The sequence below is a fragment of the Montipora capricornis genome, chromosome 3 (assembly GCF_036669925.1).
Source record: "Montipora capricornis isolate CH-2021 chromosome 3, ASM3666992v2, whole genome shotgun sequence".
Lineage (NCBI taxonomy): Eukaryota > Metazoa > Cnidaria > Anthozoa > Scleractinia > Acroporidae > Montipora > Montipora capricornis.
The window spans coordinates 56,255,027-56,277,751 of NC_090885.1; the positions used below are offsets into that span (position 1 = coordinate 56,255,027).

Below are 22,725 nucleotides of genomic sequence, written 5' to 3' on the forward strand. Positions count from 1 at the left end.
TTTCTGAACACCACAAAACAGTTTGCCTTTATTGTGGGGACTCGGATTTCATTTTAAGGAGCCCAAAAGACGTTCAAAAAAAAGCACGGCAGTTATTTGTCCCGCCGCGGAGAAGCTAATGGGAAGTACTGACCCTGTTTTTGGAATGACATCCCAAACTTTGCCGCAACCAATTTATGAAAGAACTTAAGCATCAAAGACATATGAGGAATAGGGCGGTTTTCAATTGAGTGTCAAAAGTAATTAGCGAATTGCTTTGGTTTATGATTACTTCACTCAGTGATTGGTTCAAAGTTCAACCAATCTGAAGTGAAACCAATACCAATCGTGGCTCCGCGTTCACATCTTCCCGCGCTTTGTGACGGCTACGTGTAATTCGAGTTTTGATTGGTTTACTGGATTGTCTCCGTCCTTTTTGATTGGCCAAACTAATTACTTTGGTTTTGGTTTTACGACACTCGATTAAAACTCGCTCTAAATCCATGCCTGTCACAGGCAATGCGTCAAATCACGTGAGTAAAATGACTGCTGGTTGGTCTACGTTTTCAGTACAGCCACGAAAAGCGAAATTTCGAGGAAAATGACAATATTTAATTTGTACTTGACTGAAGGTAAGAAAAAATGTCTTATCGCACCCGGCCGACGAAACATATTTGAGATTAGGTGCATTCCTAAGTTCCCTTTTCGAGTTTCATGCAGAAAAGAACTTCCTGAGAACAGAGGCTCTGCAAAACTTGCAATATACAACTGCTGCTTTATACATTCCAGTTACATTTCAAAATATAATTTAGATGATTATAGCCTCATTAATTCACCATATTATCAAAAAAAATCATATTTATTTCGGTTACCAAGCGGAGCAAGCACAGAGTGTTATTGTTATTTCGTTACAGTGTTGCGTTTTTAGTAAAAGCAAAGACAACAAAATCACGAGTTCAAAAATCAACTTTAAGTCATGCGTTTATGAGAAACAAATGTTACTCAAATTAGACTTCATTGCTTGATTTTGTACCATGGATTTTAAAGAAGGTTATAGTTTAAGTTAAGAAGTTCAAGCTAATTTGTTACAGTTATCAATTTCAAGTTCTTAGACCACTTACATTATCGTAATAAAGGAATCAATAACTTCTAGTCTAGTGTGAGTTATTAAAGGAAATTTAGAAATAAATTAATGTAGTATTTATCTGTTGTTGTAAGATCGTATCAATAAGGAGATTGTTTTTATCCGTCCATAAGGTACTTTACACTATTTCATTTTTTCCTTCATACTTTCTCACGAATTCACATCTATTTCCCCAGTTTAACTTCATACATAAGTCGATTTTGCGTCACAAAACGTTGTCTAAGTACAACAGTTAAAAAGTCTTAAGTCAGTTGACGATTTTACATTTCTAATCAGAACTTATCTCACGTGTGACTTAGATGCATTATTTTTTTACAGAAAATTAATACGTATAACAATTTATCTGCTTCATGAAAAGTTGAAAGTTTCTACATGTATTTTACCTACATGTTTCATACATGCGTTATGGTATTTACCAGTATTATACAACGAAGTCATATTTTTTTGTGGGTTTACACATGATACCTCTGTTCCTTTCCACTGAACCAAGACAAGTTCTAAGAATGAAGCTGGTGCAAGGTATGCACGAGCGAGATGCATAAAACGGAACACAAACCTAAGTCGGGTCTTCTCATGTTCAAAGCAGTCACAAACCATGCTGGGATGTCTTCGGCGTGCTCCTCTGCCTCTCTGTTTAGCTCTTGGATTAAGGAGGAAAAATTTTCCAAATCACATTGAGTACCACTTTCAGAGGTCACCGTAGTATTCAAGCCCTCCTCGTCGAGCTGCGACTCAGATATTTCAAGGCATTCCAAGTCGGATATTTTCAATTCCGTCATACAAGCATTGTCTTGCCTCTCGTAACTCTGAGCATTGGACTCAGAGATAACTTCACAACTATCTCTTTCAGCTGGTAAAAGACTTTCCAGGTCGGACAAAGTAATCTCTGTCATGACACCGATGTCTTGTCTTTGTATGTATTCCCCTTCGTCATCTTCGTCTAAAACGAACTCAGGTTCCTCCAAAACCGGAAGATATTCCAACTGTGACTGCAAGCAATCTAGCGTTTCAACTTCAAAATCCTCCTTCACGGAAGAAGAAGCTTTAATATCTCGAGAAGAAACAACTTGATCTTCAAGATCTCTAATGTCGGCAATCGTCAGCTCTGTCATTACCTCTGTTTCCCTTCTACTGATAACTTCCTCGTCCTCATCATCCAAGACGAACTCTGGCTCATCTAAAATCGGTAGATATTCCAGCTCTGACTGTAAAGACGCAAGTGTTTGAGGCTGAAAATTGTCATTCAAAATTCCTTGAAAAGAACGTGCAGTCTGTACCTCCGTAGCACCATGCACTTGGTCTTCAAGATCTCGTATGTCTGAAATGGTAAGCTCCGTTTCGGTACCCTTATCATTTTTCTCAAGGTTCGCGTTGTTATTTCGGTTCTCATCACGGTAGACATCTCCCAGTAACTCAAGGTAGTCAATATCAGAGCTGACCAGATCGGTTATTACCTCCTTGTCATCTTTAGGTACCAGTAAAGCTGCCAGGCCACCAACATCCCCACTCATCGTCTTCAAAAGATTCTCGGCCTCCTCAAGGTATTCTATATCAGGTATCGTTAGATCAGTCATAACTCCTGCATTATCTCGACAGGCGCTTTCTGTCGGTTTGGTGATGTTCTCCTTGTAAAGGCTTTCAGCTTCTTCCATATGCTGAAGATCGGATTGAGTGAACTCCGTCATGATATTTTTGTCTTGCTTAGATGGTTCAGTGACAACCCAAGTGGAATCTGTCTCCTGCAAATGTTCCTGTTTCAATCGCTCCAATTCTTCCTCCACAAATTCCATGTCAAGTAAAGTCAGCTCCGTAACTGTCTCTGCATCACACGAAAGAGGCACATCTCTTTTCTCACGTTCAAGCTCAAGATCTTTGTACCTACCTTCTGCCTCTATCAAGGATTCGAGATCATCCAGCGCTAGTTCAGTCATCATTTCTTTATTGACGGTTGTCTTTTCTTCCTCCTCAATCTTTGCCTTTCGACTTTTTTCCTGAAGATATTCCAAGTCTTCAGCAGTCAGATCTGTCATTACATCTCTCTCCTTTTTGTCCACACAAAGCAAAGTCTTCAGCTCTTCCATCTCCACTACAGTCTCTTTATAGAGAGCTTCTACATCTTCGTAGTACTCCAGAATGTTGACAGTCACGTCCGTCATGGTATTCTTATGATGACGCACATGATCAGTAAATGAAGCCGATCGCGACCTTTTTCTCCAAAAGCTCGGTCTTCTTTCTTTTTCAGAAGCCTTTTCATTCGCCTTACAACTCTTCTCAAAGTTTTCCAGTCTAGTCTCTAAGCACTGCAGATCCACCACACTCAAATCTGTCATAATTTCTACACTTTCCATCTTTGCATCCGGATCTTCTCCTTTATCAGTGAGACATTCTTCATGAGCTTGTTCAACATTCTCCAAGTACTGGAGATCACAAACAGTCAAATCTGTCATAACCTCGGCATTCTGATTTCCCACATCAAGGGCCTTCCGTTCTTCTTCTTTATCAATAGCACACTCTTCGTGTGCCTGTTCAAGCTCCTCCAAGTACTGAAGATCAGAGAGCGTCAACTCTGTAATTACTTCAACATTCTGTTTTTCCACGCCTATAGCCTTCAGCTCTTCTTCTTTATCAATTAGACACTCTTCATGAGCCTGTTCAACCTCCTCCAAGTATTGAAGGTCGGAGACGGTCAAATCTGTCATTACCACAGCATTTTGTTTTTCTACGACTATGGCCTTCAGCTCTTCTTCTTTATCAGTAAGACACTCTTCATGAGCCTGTTCAACCTCCTCCAAGTACTGAAGGTCGGAGACGGTCAAATCTGTCATTACCTCAACACTACTCGTTTGTGGATCAATCTCTACTCCTTTTCCGTGTCTTAAACAATTTTCATGTGCACCACCAACCTCCAAATATTGCAAGTCCATCATAGTGAATTCAGTCATAATTTGTACATCTTCTTTATCTATACTGCTTACTTCAGCTTTAGTTTTTTCTTCTAGGTCAATTAAATACTCCTTTTGAGAGGCTTCTATCTCTTCCAGGTATTTCAGATGTTCAAAAGTCATCTCTGTTGAAACATCTTTGTCTTCCTTTCTAACGGAGTTCATTTCCAAGGTACGACAACATTGGTGACGTTCCTGGATATCCTCAAGTTCTTCAAGGTCAGGAAGTGTTAATTCTGTGATGGTGGCTATGCTAACCTTCTCTGCTGCCAGAAGGAACTCAGCTTGGCCTAAAATGCCTTCCATATAATCCAATTGGGAAGTCGTAAGGTCGGTTTCGGTACACTTGTTCTCTTTTTGTCCAGCACCGCCAACCTTCTGCCGATGCAGCTCGTCTTCGTCTAGATACTGCATTGCATCCAGGGTAATATCAGTCATGCTCTCTTGCTCCCATTTCTCTACCACAGGCGATGACGGCAATTGATGCGCTGCATTCTCGATGTAAAAATCCTCCAATTCTGCGATCTCGATTCCAGTTAATTCAGTCATGCATTCCCTGGAATCCCTTTCAGCGTGACTTACAAGGGAGTTCGTGTCTGAATCCACTTCACGTAAATGCTCCTTGTACAAGCTTTCCAAATCTGCCAGGTCCTGCATTGCAATGTCGGTTAAACTCTCCTTGTCGTCTTTCTCAACTTCAAACTGAGCGAGCTTGTTCTTCATGTCCTCTAAATTCTGCCTGTAATCAAGATAGGTGTTTTTCAATTGCTCCACTTCTTCCCAGACGTCATCGGTCATGTCGCACTTATCCTTTGTCTGCACCTCACCAGGGAATGTCTCCTGCACCATCTGTGGTAGGCCGATTCTGTTCAGGTCATTCGTTTCATGGGTCATTGTATCGGCATCCTTCATCTCAACATCGAATTTGGCAAAGGAAAGATCCTTTAAGGACATCTCAGTAGTGGTACCTTGCTCAATTCTTTCAACATCAAACTGAGCCAGTCTCCTTTCAAGTTCTTCGATATGACACTCATAACCCACGCATTTTTCTTGTATGGTAGATATATCATCACACGACAAGTCTGTGCAACAGTTTTTGTCATCTTTCTCGACGTAAAACTCGGCAACTGTGTTTTCAAGTTCCTCGATATCACGTTCATAACTGTAACACCTATTTTCCAAGTCCGTAATGTCATCCCACCTTAATTCTGTCATAACACAATCATCTTTTCGAATTGGAAGGTCTTCAGGAAATGTGTCCAGCACAACCTCAGGCAAAGCTTCTACAAGTTCTTCGTTATTAACACTGACCATTGGTTCGTTTTCAACGTATTTAAAGTAATTGCTTTCCATTTCAGCAAGTTCTGACAAAGCAAGATCAGTAACAATACCTACGTCAACAGTCTTACATTCCTTTCCTCTAGACAGCAGATCCAACTCACTATTGATCACCGAATACATTTCTTTGTTCGTTCTTTCAATAAGTTCTTCCCAGATGACGTCTGTCATTATCACTGCATCGTTTCTCGGTCGAACAGAAGTATTTACCATGAGATAACTTTGAGAATTACTTTCTAATTGCTGGAGTTCTTCAAGGTCAAGGTAAGTCATAGTTTCTTTCTCTATTCTATCTACCTCACCTTTCTCTCCATCCGCGAGATCTACACCTGGAAAATCGTCCAGACGGTTTCTGGAATTCTCATCGAATTTTTCCGACTCGGGCCAATCAAGGTCTGTCATGCATTCCTTATCTTCAGTTTCAAGACCAGCGCGTTCACCATATTCGCCCCTGATTTCTCGTGGTGGTCCATTTAAGTACACGTTGTATATATTTTCCATGCTAATCAAATCCTCCAATACCAACTCGGTTGTACAGCATCTGTCTTCTGTGAGGATGTTTTGATCCTCCGTCCTCAAGTGATCGACTTGTTCAAACTGTTTCTTCTTGTAGAAGCTTTCTATGATGTCAAGTTCGAGCCCCTGCAGGTCTGTGACGGTTTCTTGGTTGCACGTGAACACCGCTGAGTTTCGTGAATCATTCAGGTCCGATCTCAGGGATTCGCTGTTATACTGAAAAAGAAAAAAAAAACAGAATATTCAATAGGCCTTTTCCAATATATTAAAATTCAGCTTGAAAGAGAGGTTAGAGGACAAAGACAAAGAAAAGTGGATGATATGCAATTTATTTTTTACATTTATTCCAACGTGTTTCTATTGTTTTTGCCCTCACTGCCTCGCTATCAAGCTGAATATTGATATTTTGCTACTCCAAGCTGGCAAAGTAAACTGGCCACTATGAAATCTTCATAAGTAAGAAAACGAGAATGTAAGCTATAAACATGTAACCGAGAAAGACAAAAAAAAAACAGAGAAACATGAATTTTTCATTAAAATAACAACAACAGAAATTCTACATGACTTACACCCAAGTCCAGGTCTCGCACTTTGTCTCTAAGAGCGTGTTCAGTGATTTCCATGTGATGAATTTTCTGATGATTAAAACAGAAACAAATGAAAAAACACCAATTGAAATTTACACCACCATAACAACTTCTGCAAATTATAAAGAAATCACAAAGACAGAAAAAGAACCCTTCAATTTATTGCTCTGATTCGCAGTGTTTCAGCACTTAAAAAATGTCACTGTCTTTACCTCAGCCATGGATTCTAGCATGTCTCTGGCTTGCTTAAGAGCTTTCTGTTGCAATGAAGATAAGACGCTTTCCTAAAAACAAAGGGCGTAAAAAGGTAAATGAACAGAAAGCCATACATTAAATGGATCACTTGGTATTGATCGGAGATATCTCATCGAGGCCTCGCCTTGATAGCTGTTACTATCACTGCAGAGTCTTAAACAAGCTGATGTTGTGATACAAAAATTATTTTCGTTGAATGCAAGAGTTGCAGTGCAAACTCCTGCTGATGCATTCTCATCACCGAGTATAAAATAATATTTTATCTACGATGAAATGATATATGAAATGGATCATATATCGAACTGCGCATATGAAATCATGTGAAGCTATGATCCTCGCAGTTATGAACGCAGTTTTTGCAATTGCTTAGAGAAGCCTGGAAAATTCAGGACTTCAACGGGGTTTGAACACCCAACGCCAGTGGCATCATAGCTCAGTTGGTTAGAGCGTCACACCGGTATCGCGAGGTCACGGGTTCAAACCCCGTTGAAGTCCTGAAGTTTTCACGCTTCTCTACGCAATCACAAAATTTGCGTTCAAAACTGCGAGGATCATGGCTTCACGTGATCACTTAATATTTTATCTAGTGTACGTTCACTTTTAAGTCCCCGTAATTTCAGTTACAAAGAGGAACATATTTTCCTCCAGCTGGGTTGTTAAAATAAAGAGTCAACAAAGTGCATTGTTATACGTCACAAATAAAATCCAGTTTTCTATTGGACGACAACGTATCACGTGACGCGCCTCAAAACTGGGACGAACAAAACTCACTAAATCCCTAGGGAAACAACAGCTTAAACCTTGGACTTACACGTGATCAGGACATGCGTCTTGAAAGAGTAGCAAATTTGTGACCGCGTTCACCGCGATTTTCAATGATATTCGGTTAAATTTGAGTAATTTTCAATTTTTTTTTTTTCAAGTCATGGCCGCGACAAAACGCTTCAAGTACGAAATACGAAGAAATACAGCAACTGATACGCGACAAAAGTTGAAAGTAATTACTGAAGGTAAATGTTACGCATTTGTATTTGAGTTAAACTTGTAAGGATTATCATGACTCGTATTTAGTTCGGTTCATTTTCACCTCGGGGAACAAAACTCACTGTTCCCCTTGGAATCAGTCATTTAGTGCTTATTATTACAGCTGTAGATCTCTCAGATAGTACGTGCGGTATGATTGGCTAACTTAGCGGGCCGTGTTCTTCAGTACGGAATCCTAAATTTGAAATTTCGACGCAACACTTCCTGTGAAGTTTTGTTTGGGTTGTTTATGTGAAATACCGAGGAAGAAATCATAGTTCCCACCATGTAAGACGTTGGCTGTGTTTGCAACACGTAAACAGCTTATTTGCACGTTTGGTTAAGCAACAATACTTCCGATTCGTATCAGGCGAGTAACTGACATACTTAATCAACTTATAGTTAGAAAGGCCATGTTACAAAGTGTCACGCTTTCCTTAACATTACTACACCACTATGAAAACCACAAGATAGTCTTTAGATACCCACTTTACGATCTCCGACTACGAAAACCAAGAGGTACCCAGTAGACTTTGCGCATCTGACGTGACGTCATTCAAAATAGAGCAGAAAATGCAGTTGGTCGACGAAAATATCTCAAAAAAGGCCACTCTTGAAAGCACAGGACACCCAGGATTATGAACTGCGTTCTCCCTCGTCGAACGCCATTAAATTTGTAAAACCATTTAATCAACTATTTCAAACAGTCCATTAGATTTTCTCGTTTATCAGATTTTTACGCGTGCAAATCATTCGTTGCAGTTGAACGTTTCGCTTTACGTCAACTACAGTCGAAGCTCTCGTAAGGGACCACCCTAGGAATCGCAACTATAGCTGATCGCATACGAGAAGGGGCTCTCGGAAAAGCCACCAAAATTATAAAGAATACAGGACGGTCCCTTACGACAGCTTTCAGCAAACGTCTGTGGGATTTGTAATTCTCATTAACGTGCCTATGCAGCTTACAGGGATTTTTCAGTTTTAGCTTTTTTTACTTTATCGAAGGACAACTATGAAAATAATTTTGAGGGATTTTGCCCTAAAAGAGAGCTTCAACTTCCAACATCTTCATCTTCCCAAGCACTCATTCAACTTCAACGGGTGATAATGTTGCCATGCAGGAATTTTAAAGTGGCATATAAAAATTAGAACCATAAAAGAACTTCACGGTAGGGTTCACAGGCAGTTTAGCAATATTAATAAAACTGCACCTTTTCATTCTCCAGCTCTTCAAGACAGGATTTTACCTCCTCCAAAGAAAGAAGAGAACTGTCATCGCCCTAAATAAAAACAAATGTAGATTCGACAAAATAAATGCAGTTTGAAATAGCAGCTGGAAAAGGGAGCTAAACAAGGCTAATTGTCACCCGTGTGCCGATGGACACAAATAAGGGATTACACTGAAAACACAATTGCTGACAGAAGTAAATTATAGGAAATCAAATAACTGTTTGAACAGACATGATTTGATGCCAATGTGACTTGAAGGATAATGAATGTAACTTGTAAATAACTATTCACCAAAGTTATGACCAATCAGGAGGTACTTTTTGAGTCACATGTACTCATCTGTAAACCTAATTCAAATCAACTGGGGTTGAAACGTTTTGTTAAACAATAGAATAAATTTAAATAATAACTCCTGCTCAGTTAATTAGTATGCAATACAGACCTCTACTGTAGTCAATTTATTGTTCTATTTCACAAGTTCAGCTTGCCATTGTACAACACCCATGGGTACACATCTCCCGCTCATACTTCATCTAATACATAAAAAGTTACATTTAAGACCCCGTCAGCGTCATGAGCTATGGGTGGAAGCTTCCAAACAAGCTTTCAGAGCATCCAGAGTAGCATGACATCATGACTAACAACATCACTGTCGACCTGATTGAAGTGTGAACCTAAATCAACATTACTTTGAGCACTGAAGTGACCGACTACCTTTTCTGGGGATAGAGATGCATCAAGACTAAAAGTGCTTCTGGGTCGTCTTGAATCCCACTCCTCAGAGCCTGCCGTCTAAAAAATAAACAAAACCAGTTGTAGCAAAGTTCTAAACCAACATGGAACAAGTTTTAAAAGAATGAAAATCAATCAGAGCGCAAGTGAACCTTATTGGATAGGGAAAAAGACTTAAACCGTTAGTGAAAAACTGAAAACTTTATTTATACTCGAGGGCCTGGAGCTTATTAGGCTCCTAGCTTAAGTAGCTAATGAGTCGAGTATAATACTAACAAAAAAAAAAGAATTAAACTATTTACATCATGATACGATATTATTTACAAATAATGCCGCTAAAATGTAAAATATAAACGACAGTCTAACAGTTGCATAAAGAGCAGTGACATGCGTCAAAGGTGATCTTTCTGATACGTGTTCCAAATTTTTTAAGGGTCGGAGAAGTCCTTAGTTCATCATTTAAAGAGTTCCAGATTTTTGGTCCGCAGTACCTAAAGGTGTTTAGTCCATACTTGGTGGTGATGACTCTGGGTTGTACAAGAATCAATTCGCCCCGTAAATTACGTGATTTACTTCTAAGCGTCAGTAAATTACGAAGTGGAGTAGGTGTTCCATGAATGACTTTATAGATAAGAATACACATGTCCTGGACTCTTCTGTCGTGCAGAGAAGGCATGTTTGCTAATCCAGTAGAGTGGTATAAGTATTAGCATTGTCATTAAAAATTAATCTTAAAGCTCGCTGGTTCAGTTTTTCAAGTTTGTCCGATGCTGTTTTTCCACATTGCATCCATACTGTGTAACAGTAGGTGAAATGAGGTAAAATATAAGCCTTATATAACGTGAGTTTGGTTTGGATGCTTCACAACTTTCTGAAGCGACTTATGACTGCGATCTGCTTACTGATCTTCTTGCATATTGAAGCTACATGGTTGTTGAAATTCAGCCGTTCGTCTATGTGAACCCCCAGTAATTTGCAGGTGGTGGATTGTTTTTCTCGTTTTGCTCAGAGTTGCTACTTGCTATTTACCTCCAAGCTAGCCAATCAGAATGTGCGGAAAGCACTATTCACTTGTGTGGTACTATTGACAATAATAATTATTGTTAATTACTATTTAAGGCTAGACAGTCTAGATTGGAGAAGAACCTGTCGAGTTCAGCTAAACACATCTCTCGCTTTAATCAGCAGACTTACCAAAGGAGAACTGCCTGCCAAGAATGTCACTTGTGCTTGGATAGTTAGTGTCTACTATTGTTATTGCGCATACGTATCTGCACATCTCGAGATACTCAGATTTCTTGTGGGTGGTGCTTATTAATACAGGGATATTTTTGCGCGGTTAAAAAAACTATGCGGAGAAAGAAGAACTTAGCAAATGCTCTTGGTATCCAAAAGGAAAACTGGGGGTAACCACACATTTTTCAGACATAATTAAGCTTCAAAAAGAACGCCATACATTACTTTGTATTTTAAAGCTTTTGCATATATTGCGTGGTTAGCCCCAATTTTCTTGTTGGATTTCAATAATACTTGTTAAGATCTGCTTTTCCCACATATTCAATAAACCGCGCAAAACTACCTTTGAATTAGTAGGCACCGTCCTTAAAAGGACTCAATTTTAAATTCAATTACTTTTTTTTCTGTTCAGTCCAATTCCCATTAAAATTATTTTAAGGGGAATAAAAAGTGCGTGTGCACGGTTGTCTTTTGTTTAAAGGAACCAAGTATTGGTTACGATGATAAGAGATCTTTTGAACCCAAAAAATCAGAATGTTGTGACATGAAATCCTTATCCCACCGGTCAGTTTGACTGTTTTTATTTGTTTAAATGCCACTTTGCAAAGTAACATAAATGAAATCAATTTACGCTCATATAATTATGTAATAAATAAACTTACTGATAACTGGGACATTTCTTCTAGCTCAAACTCCAGCAAGTCTCTCTGATCTTTCAGTTCCCTTATGTCCTTTAGGCAAGCAATCAAACAAAAAATAAAGACTTGGGTGGAAATTAAACCCATGGCTATGCAAATGAGAATCAAACCTTGAGATATCAAGCCACAGTCATGCCAGTAATCAAGCCGGCACAATGACATGTTTGTGCACAGATGCTCTGGATTCAAATTCAGGGTCATAAACAGAGAGTCCACATAAAATGCGCAAGGACAATAAGTTACAATGTATTATTCAGAGAAGAATCAAGTCATGCACCTGAGAACCAAAAACAAAGCTTCCAGGACACAAATAAACCATACCAGATCTGTCTGTCCACAGAGTTGGCGTCGTCATTTATTAATTTGGTTGCGAAAAAATAAGATGGGGGGGGGGGGGGCAGATTGAAGGACAATTTAAGGAAGAAGATAAGTGGATTTGCACAGGGGGACTGACAAAAGAGAAACACAGAAAGCAATAGAAAAGATTAAAAATGAGCCAAAAGATATTTCATGGTAATTAGGGTTGAGCTCTAAAGGGGCTAGGTCACGCAATTTTAGGCAATTTCAGCACTGATCGAATGGACATAGAATTAACTAAAATAATAAAATAACTGTTCAAAACTATAGAATAACTCTAACAAAACACAGGGAAGCCAAGAAAGAACATGGATGGACAAAACTGGAGAAAATTTAAATGGATTGAATTTGGGTAAATTTGAACAACGGCAGCCCACCTTTTTTCAAATATTTATCAGTCTATATCAAAATGTCATTTATAAAGCTGGAAAATCATTCTCAGTTGTTATGTGGCCGTGATTTTGCAAATGAAAGACTCTTTCTCTGCCAATTTGACGTTTAGAGCTCATAATTAACAAAATTAAACAAAATTACCTAAAATAGCGTGACCTAGCCCCTTTAAGTGATAAGATCAGTGTTAGTGTAAGTTTCACGCCCAATCATGTGTAGCTTTCGTGACTTCTAGTTTCTTAGGTCTCACATTTCTTGTATCATGTCGTACTCAAATAATTTGCTGTTTTAACAGTAACTTGTTTATATCCAGCCCTCACATCATGACTCATTCCCTTTATCATCTGGAAGTCTAGAAATCATCTCTTACAAATAAAATTCTAAGGAATCACTCACATCTGGGAGACTAAAGTAAGTTCAATTTTTTCCAGTTTTGTTTAGAATAAGATTTTTCCTTTCATCGTTTTGTTTAAGTGTCTTTTATTTGTTCACTATTCAATTTTTCTTTATCGTGTAATTAGCCTTAGATCTTACAGTTTACAATGTTATTTAAGGCAGTTTTTTTGTTAGTCTCAGCCACACGGCCTAAGGAATTATAACTTCTATTGGCTGCGGTTTCTAATCGAGGATCTACAGCAAGTTCCGAAATAAACTGTGTAAACTGTGGGTTTCAAATCAGTCTCTGTTCCAAGACACTGTCGATTGACTTGGCTTTGGAAAGCAGTTTTGCTCCCATTCTGTCTGCAATCCCTTTATAACCTACCTCAGAGTGCTTAGCCAGTTCAGCTTGTGCATGATCTCTATCTTTCTCTGCCTGTACCAGCTACATGTATAACATAGAAGAGTACACAAAGTCGGTAGTCATGAGAACAATAAAGATTAATTTGGTAAATGCCAGTAAGATCCAAAGTTGATGTCAGACTACTTGCTGCCAATAACGATATGGTTAATGAGCTCCAACTACAGCACAGCTCAGAGTCACGTGGTAACTTCACATAATAATTCAATTTTATTACTATTACAACAACAACAACAACAGTTTATTTGCATTCGTCTTGCCTTATTACAATATGTATCTCTTTTTCAATTATTGAGCTAAAAAAGAGTACTAGCTGCCTAGAACCATAAGGGCTACATGTAATAGAACCAGGCATGACGCTACAGTACAGCTGAAGCAAATACCCTTGGGAAGTTGAACATGCATCTGCAACTGAAGTTGGCTGCTTGCATGAACACTGTGTAGAGGTCATACATGTAAGAAAGTACCAGATACTCCATGTACATATCAATAAATGGGAACGAACCATCAATTCAATTCAACAAATTACCTTTTGATATAAATCCTTATTGTCCTCTTGGAGCTGTGACATTTCCACTGACCCAACTGTGTTCTTTAGGATCAAAGGATTTCATGAGAAATTATCAGTAACATAGCAACTAACTATTGAAAATGATTCGTTGATTTTAATTGCAGTGGTTAAATTGCTACACTAAATGTAGTTTGTTCATCAGACTGCTTTTGTTGCACTATGATATCATTATCATTTCCTGAATAATAATTAATTGAATATGGTTTTACTTAGACAATGCTCAATTTAAAAAGTTGCACAAAATTTTCACCCGTTTTCATGAATAATTAGCTCAAAAGACAATTTTAAAGTGGATACAGAAAGTGCTTTTTGGATAGATACTGACAGTCTGCTGTTATGAGAAAACAACAAAAACTTGATTGAAATGGTTCTAAATTAAGGATAATCAGGGTCCAGCTCTTTAAAGAAAAGTTTGCACATGCTAAACCTTTGTTAAGTTTGAATTGAAACCCAGGGCTATCAAAATGATTTTAGGTGAAGGAGATTGTGACAAAGTACTGTAAATGGTTAGGGGATCTATAAAAGCCAGCAAAGGCTCTGAAACTAATAAAATAGGTAGTAAATACAACCCATTGCTGGCACATTTTGACGACCTGGGCTGAAAAACTCTGGTTGCCAGTGATATTATTTTATGCTGGTTTACATGTACATGTAACAATTTCTATAATTACCAGTGTAATAATAATTAACACCCTGGGTCTGTCATCAAGGATGACACTTGTCTTGCTACCACTGACTTATCTCTTGTGTTTGTCTTTTGGCATTGTTATTGATTTCAATCTTTAAGCAAAACGTTTGTCATACTCATGCACGAAGATGCAATAAATAGATTAAAACAATCAAAGACTTGCTCAAAACACAGGACCAAGCAAGTACAGTAAAACAAAGATAAAGGTTCTGCAATCACCTGCCCACTGTAGTCTATCATTCGCTCCAGTTCATGTATTCTGGTTTGGCTCTCCAGCAAATCTGACTGAAGCTGTTGTTTCTCCTGCGTTAAAAATAGATGTGAAAGTTTTATTTATAAAAATGAATAGTCTATCAAATTTTCCCATTTGAATCATAACCCGCTCAACCTTTGCAGACCTACAAGAACTAGAATGTTCTCTGACATACATGTAAGGACTATTTTCTGAATCAGTATAATTATAATTTTAACCAGATTATGATACAGTGCACCCGTGACTGTTGTATTTATTTGCGAAGCTTTGCATGCTTTGTTCTAGGTTAGATTACCAGGAAGCAAGGTCAATCTAAGCCAGAAATCATATTCTTCAAATTCGCGAATGAAGTGACTGCAACCGTTTTCCTGTGCCACATGAACATGGCCTCTCCTGTACATTACTATAGCCAAGGCAGCAAGTTTCTACAAAAACTCTCATATAACTGTGTGGGCAACCTGGGTTCTTGAAGCCTTGGTTGGTAGGCAGAAACACATGAAACAAAGTCAGGTATTTCAAGAATTAAACTTAAGAACAGCATTTACAGTTACTGTACCATTTCATCTCTTTCAGCATCTACCGCACTACCAACATGGGCTTGCAAAAGTGCATATGCTCGCTCTAAAGCCAATAATTCTTTGGCAAGCTTCTTGATTCTTTTGCTGTCTACATCATCATTGGTTGACTGTCAATAATAAAGAGTAATGAAGATATTGTTAAAATCCGCATCAAGAAGTTTAACAGTGCTTAAGTTCTAAATTCAAGAATTTAGGTGTACTAAACTCCACACAATTAAAGAATTACATGTAGTATTCTAAACTATCTGTTTTCTATTAATAATGTATCTAACTGGTCCATGAATTATTTTTAGTTACTCCTATTGCTAACAATATTTCATGTAAGTTAACAAAAATTGACTTGAGCTCACCTGACACATGTACACTCTATAACTGACTAGTGTACAGTTTACATGTAAAAGTAGTAATCTAGCCTTAGTTTCAAGAATAATATTTGCAAACATATATTAACAACTTCTTGGAGTTTTATAAACTGTTAGCTCCAATAATGTTTTCAAAGATTTGCTTATATACTTGATCAAGGTTCAACTTTAAAGAAAGTGGTTGTACAAAAATGGAACTTGAAGCTTACTCCCAGTGTACTACAAGTCAAATGATTATCTAGAAAAAAGTTAAAATTCAACTACAATCTAGCAAAGTGATGTTTTGCATTTGCAGTAAAAAGCACTTTCCCTTCCTCAGATTTACTTGGTGTAAATTAAGAAAAGAAACAAAGGAATGGTGGTCATGCACAGACAACAGAACAAATTAAGACAAGCTAAGTTGGACAATAAATTGCTTCAAAGGGGTCAAATTATATCATTCTGATACACTTACATGTACTGCACGATTCTAGAAGATTACCTCAAAGAATTATCAAGTTCTCAAAGGTACCAACTGAAGCCAATTTTATGCAAATACTGTAAACTCAGTAACTTATGTTGTCAAGCTACACTGTATTTTCTGTTTATATTCACAAGGAATGTCAATGTTTACTTTGTCTGCAATGACATGAACAAAGTGAAACTAAAACCCTTTATTAGTGACAACACTCTACAAATCAAAAGGTCCATTTTCATATCTATTTTAAATAAATCCATAACCGACCCTATTCAAATGCATGAATTCACACTTAAGCTTGTTATGTTTCATTTGGAATCTTATAAACAAATTGATGGTGTTTCATCAGATATCTCAGTCATTAAATGAGGGCAAATGGTTAACAATAACTGCTTGAATCTCTGAGACACCAACTTTGTAATTAGAAACTGTTAAAATGGATAGCAAAATTATAGGCTACATAGAATAAAGAATTGTACAATGAGATGGCAAACTACAGGTCAAATGCTCTTGCTTGAGATTTGAAACAGACGGGGACAATCTGATTTTCAGGGAAAATTAACAGGGAATTATGAAAATTGGATCATTCTGCTTCTTGACATACAAAACTCGAAGGCCATATTATTGGGAACTGACAGATACTGTACCTGCATCCAGTGATAGTTTGAAAGTTCTCAATTTACTTGTTTACATAGGTTCATTTGCATGAGTTCAGGATGCAATTAGTACAATTTGATACTATTTTTAATAATGACACTACTCACTTGGTGAACTGAACTCAGCCTTGTTACCAGGGTCTCTGTTCTCTGCCTCCCTTGTCCTTGAGGAGAAAGACAATGACAAAGGAGGCAGAGAAGAGACACCCTGGAAACGACGTTGAACTGAACTAACCATTTCTGAAGCCTCACTGAAATCAGAATGAACTGACAATGCATCTTCATCTTCCACTGATGGAAAATCAGTCAGGGTGGACTGAAAAATACAATAATTACAAAATTAATAGTGTGTACCCATAATTTCAGGTGATGATAACCTTAGCCTTAATAATACTTAGTAATACTGATAGCCTTTATAATAATACTTATAATGGTGAACAGATGTAAATAAAATTAATTACTTTTAAGATGTCTATTATTTTCAACTAATACACAGTAGTTTGAGCATTCTTCATTTGGATGGAATTACATGTGTACACTACGTACATGTAACACAGGATATGTATGACTTGTGATAAAAAAAATAATCAAAATGACATGACTCACTGTTTGCTGTCTGCTCTTTTTCCTCCTGCCCCTTAAAAGTTCAATCCTTCTGTCCTTGTCCTTAACATTACAAAATAAAAACAGTGATCATTATCATTATTTAAGTAAGCGTCAAAGAAAAATTGATGAAGAGAAAGGGTTCTTCTTTGCACAGAAGTACAAAGATTTTCAGAGAATGTACACGAAAGGAGCTCAGAGAAAAGGTTTTTGTGCAACATAGTGTTAGGCTCCATGCATTGTTGGCCAACAACTGCCAACATTGTTGGGTGTTACCAGACCAGGGGCCCATATTTTCTCGAAAGTCCCGAAATTTTACGGGCCATTTTCAGGCCTTTGCATCTCAAGAACGGAGAGGATTTAAGTCGTCAAATTTCACAGTCATTTTCCTTTTTGTTACCTTGAAAACATGTTAAAAGATCGGCTTTCCAAAACAAGTGGTTGGCAGTTTCACAAATGGTTTTTTGAGCCCGAAAAATTTTCGGGACTTTTGAGAAACAGGCCCCAGGTACAATTCATGTTCCACCCATTTGCACACCCTGTTGATTGTTTGTTGGGAGTTGTTGTGCAAGGTTTGAAACTCAGGTCAAACTTCTAAGCCCAGCAACTCAAGGACCGCTGAGCATATTAAATTATTTTGTATTGGGGCGGCTAGCTCACGGGAAGTGAGCAATCACTGAAGGCGCGAGCCTCTCTAGGGGGGTCTGGGGGCATGCTCCCACAGAAAACTGAAATTTACAGTCTCTGAAATTGCTGGAAAATTCCTCTAATTTTAATAATCACCAAAAAATATATCTGCCATCTCATTTTGGGTCTCCATTTTGTCAGTTTATTGGCTTTTTAAATGTCCGAAGTGGCAGCAACTGAAATAGGTTTCCACAGATTCCTCTTTTTAATAATGACACATCCTTTTCTTTTTTTTTCAAAAAAATAATACAATATTTTTGAAAAAATTGTTGGCCAGGGGCAGCTACATGTAGAGCCGTCCAGCTACCCCTCCTCCGCAGTCCCTGCAACTCCCAACATAGAACGGGTCCATGAAGGGGCCCATGGACCGGGTTCACAGGGGTGGTCCATGGACCTGAAGTCCATGACTTGTTTTGTGTAATTAATTATGTCCTAAAGCAGCCCCATAGGGGAAGGTCTGGTCAGAGTTTCATGCAAAGGCTTTAATTCAATAATTATTGTTGACTTTTCGATACTGGTCACTCAGATCATATTTAAACAGAATGGTGATCTAATTAGATGCTGTTCTATGAAAATGTTGCAACATGACACAGGAAAATTTTCCCAAAAAACATTACTGTTTTTTTGAATGGGAATTCTGCAAATTCCCATTCAAAAAAACATTGTTGGAAAATCCGAACACTTACCATTAATGTATTTTAGAAGGAAAACATTAATGGATTTAAGAGATTTTACATTATGGAATTTATTAAAATCACATCAATGTAAAACAACTTTCCATCATGGTTTTAATAGTATTTACCATTAATGGAAAATTGGTAAAAATGTAAATTTGTCAATTCCCATTATGGTTTTTCTAAATAACATTAATGTTTTTTGGGAAACTTTTCCTGTGATATGACAGCTTACAGATGAAGCTGTGATCATGCAAGAGTTCGCAATTTGATTTGGTCAAGTGAAATTGCAATGCATGGCTGAACACAATAAAGTTATCAACGAAGACATACCATCAAGTCTTGTTTCAAGTCAGCTATTATTCTTGTCTGTTCTCTTAACTGTGCTCTCAAATTATCAAGGTCATCTTGCTGCAGAAAGGAAGCATGCATACACAGGTCAACTATTTCCTGGAAGATTAGTAGGCATTGCCCAGCAGTATAATAATGATAACAACAACAATAATAATAATAATAACTATAATAACTGTTTATTTTTCATGACAATGGAAAAAAAACAACCCCAAACTACATGTACCATTGGACCAGCATAAACAATACATAATTACGTACAGTGTACAACTCTCATTATAAGGCAATTGTATATATTAATTTTTGTAAATCAATTGGGTCTAACAGTCATGCTATGAATCGTCATGGTAACCATTATAGATTTTACCATCTGGCATCTAACAACTGAAATGGGCACCACAAAAGATAATATCATAATTATCATAAAGAGAGGCTAAATACAGAGTGTTTAAAAATACAATGTACATACTTAAACTGATAAACATGTTGCAAATATCATTAATTTTGTGTAACTTAAGATTTAAGCTCAGACACCTGAAACTACAATGGGTGTAGCTAGGGCTTCAGTAAGCCCTAAATTATCATAAATTACGTAAAATGCCATGTGGTACAGACTCAAATAACAAGGATCAATATTCTGGCATTTACACCTATTGTCAACAAATACACTCAGTCTGATCATCAAGCAGTAAATACAAAATTTAATGTACAAAGAAGGCCTGATTGCAAAACTTGTCTACCATTCGAGCAACCTGATGACAGAAAGGCTTTTCTCTTTACTATAATTGATAACTGAACATTTGCGGTCAAGTCACTGAAAGTGCACACACCAACTAGTCAGTAAAATGATACTTGCTCTCCTTGAAAGTGCATTTAACTAGTAACGTAAGAAAATAAATTATTGGGGATCTGGATAATGGAGGGGACATGTAGTTTTTGACTGCTTAACTCACTGGAACCTCAAACGCCCTTGGACGCCTTATAATAAGAGCAACAGACCTACAGTCCCGTACAAAATTGTTGAAACACTTTACGATACCTTGCCCTCATACAAATGTTGTTTTGGCAATTGGGCTCAGACACTGGCGTTAAAAAAACATTGTGAGGGGAGAGTGAGCTGCGAAAGGTTCAGATCTGTATAGTCGTGTACTGTTCCAACGAATTTTGTCACAGACTGTAGCTGGTAAAAGTGAAATGTAATAATTATGTAAATCATGCTCAAATTAATTTTCTGACCCTTCAGACACCACTGGGACCTGGTGTGAACAATAAGAAATCTGGAATAGTACTAGTCCATTGATTATCAGTACTGCACTGTACTGGATTTCCCAATGATTTTTAATGGCTCTTATCCCACACAGCTCTTAATTTTACAGGGTGGAGTAACTACTCACTTCCTTTGCAGCATGTCCTCTTGGTTTTACCACACCATCCCTCTTCGAGTGTTTCTTCTGTGTAAATGAGAGTTTTACCCAGTGAAAAACACTGTACATCCTTAAGAGTAGTTCTATGGCTGATTTTGTGATAACTTGAGGCATGTCAACAGGGTTTTCAATAAGAGCTGAAGGCTGGCGAAATTCACCAGCTATTGCACATGAACTAGCCAGCTACTTTTCCTTAGAAATTACCCTAAATTTTATGAATAATGTTAGAAACATTCGCACAGAACATGACACTTGGATAGGCCAAGTTTTGTTCATGAAAAACAAGAGACGCCTGAATTCTGAGTAATTTCTGCAGTGCTTTCTGTTTCCCTGTCCATGTCAAAAGCATTGATTGAAGATCAAGCACACACATTGTTGAGGCAGCGGCCCAGCAATCCAGTACAAGGTGCAAGGTGCCTGATTTGCTAACTAAATTTGAAGGGTAACAAGATGGCATTTTCAGTCATGACAAATACATGTAAGATACATTTCATGCCGCTGTGAAAAATGCAAAGGATCCTATCTAAATGGGGCTATGTCACGCTATTTTAGCGTCTGTTCAAACCCAAAATATGCCTTGCCATCAACTAAATTTAAAAAAAAATGAGAGTATTCAAGACATGTATTCTCTCTGAATCAGTGTTCTGTTTAATTAAGTACACTAATTCGTGCTCCAGAATGCAAAAAATGCATTCTAAGAGGCCAAAATTTCAAAATTTTCCCAGAGGAGGATGCCCACCAATCCCGCTACAAACTTGTGCATTCTCCCTCGAAAAGTGCTCCTTTGCGGTGCATTGTCTACTCTCTGCCTACACCTCAAGTTTGCCAACTACTCAAATTCTTATTGAAAACCCTGTGTCAATCTCAAGCCAATGTTTTAAGTACTGCAGCCTCTCTTCTACTTTAATCATGACTTTCAGTCCTGATGCCTCTTTAACTAATTTAAACTATGGCCATTCATTTAATTTACTGCACCTTCATTTCGGAAGAAGTATGTAATGTCGGTTACCTAACCATAAGCTAATCCCCAAAACATTTCACCCAGCTTCAAAAAATGAATTGATAATTATTTCCAAATTAAACAGGCCTCACCGAAGTATTAATTTCATCCAGCAACATTTTATTGCGGCTTTCAAGTCTCTTGTTGGTTTGCATCAAATCTGCATTCTTTCTTTCAATTTTCCTGTTTTTATCTCTGTTGTCTTTTTCAAGCGACTCAAGTTCTGCCAGCTACGGGAAAAACAAAATGTGAATAAACTATATGTGAAGCAAAAGTAAAGTACACAATTTGAAAATGGCAGAAGTCAGATATCAGAGTACATCAATTGTATGTACAACATTTAATGGAAGTAGCACTACATGGTTTGATCAAAATAATTTAATGTTCTCCACCAATACATGTATATCCCTGTTACTCAGCAAAGGGGTCGGTTGGATGGCATTACAAACAGGCTGGATACATGTAAAAGCACAAATTACCGTTAAATTATGATAATTTACCATGAATTTTTCTTTCAATGGAATGCAAAAGAAATCATGTGACCTTGCCTTACCCTTATCAAAAATCAACAAAGTCATGATTTAAAGACATGTATCACTCAACAATTAATTTTCTCATTGTTCATTATTTCAATGGTTCATAGCTTTAATAGGCTGTTAAAACAGCCATCATGACTGTGCTTGTATTAAATTAAAAGACCATATTTTTACATTTACATGTATATACACTAACAGTGAATTCTTAATCTAAAGCTGTAATCTCAGATTATAACATAATTATTACAAAAAGACCCCCTCACCCCTATGCAAAAAATAATTAAACAAGTCTGAGGCAAAATTCACATCAAGCCAATATTTCTTATACAATAATATTTATTATCACTGAAAGTCACTCGCTGAACAGATATACCATATTGCTCACCTTGCCATTACTAAGTTTTTGAGATAATTCTCATGAAAAATATCCTTACATTAAATTTTAATTGAGGTAAGGATGTTTAATTATACAAAATAATGTTTGTACTTAAAGGGAACAAAGTTTCTGAGTGGAGCTAGAGGTTGCTAAAATTGATGGTAATTAACTTGCAGCATATAAAGTATGTGCCAGTTATTCGTATTCTAGATTTAAGAAAGGGATCTCATTTATATGGACGGTAAAATAACTACATGTATTGCTGTGTCTGTTTATGCCTAAA

The 22,725-nt window shown here is 37.5% G+C and overlaps 1 protein-coding gene across 3 annotated transcripts in view; it reads right to left on the minus strand.

Annotated features, from left to right (window-relative positions):
- The window catches only part of LOC138043450 (golgin subfamily B member 1-like), a 132,322-nt gene that overhangs the window by 88,149 nt on the left and 21,448 nt on the right, over positions 1 to 22,725 (minus strand). For all 3 annotated transcript variants that reach the window (XM_068889719.1, XM_068889720.1, XM_068889718.1), the window contains exons 4-18: positions 21,623 to 21,760; positions 20,501 to 20,557; positions 19,089 to 19,166; positions 17,398 to 17,457; positions 17,027 to 17,107; positions 15,295 to 15,423; positions 14,705 to 14,788; positions 13,756 to 13,818; positions 13,191 to 13,250; positions 11,645 to 11,713; positions 9,729 to 9,806; positions 8,996 to 9,064; positions 6,719 to 6,790; positions 6,489 to 6,554; positions 1,680 to 6,135 (exon numbers count right to left, since the gene is read on the minus strand). In XM_068889719.1, the coding sequence (XP_068745820.1) occupies positions 1,680 to 6,135; positions 6,489 to 6,554; positions 6,719 to 6,790; positions 8,996 to 9,064; positions 9,729 to 9,806; positions 11,645 to 11,713; positions 13,191 to 13,250; positions 13,756 to 13,818; positions 14,705 to 14,788; positions 15,295 to 15,423; positions 17,027 to 17,107; positions 17,398 to 17,457; positions 19,089 to 19,166; positions 20,501 to 20,557; positions 21,623 to 21,760 (5,560 nt within the window). The remainder of the gene's footprint in view (positions 1 to 1,679; positions 6,136 to 6,488; positions 6,555 to 6,718; positions 6,791 to 8,995; positions 9,065 to 9,728; positions 9,807 to 11,644; positions 11,714 to 13,190; positions 13,251 to 13,755; positions 13,819 to 14,704; positions 14,789 to 15,294; positions 15,424 to 17,026; positions 17,108 to 17,397; positions 17,458 to 19,088; positions 19,167 to 20,500; positions 20,558 to 21,622; positions 21,761 to 22,725) is intronic.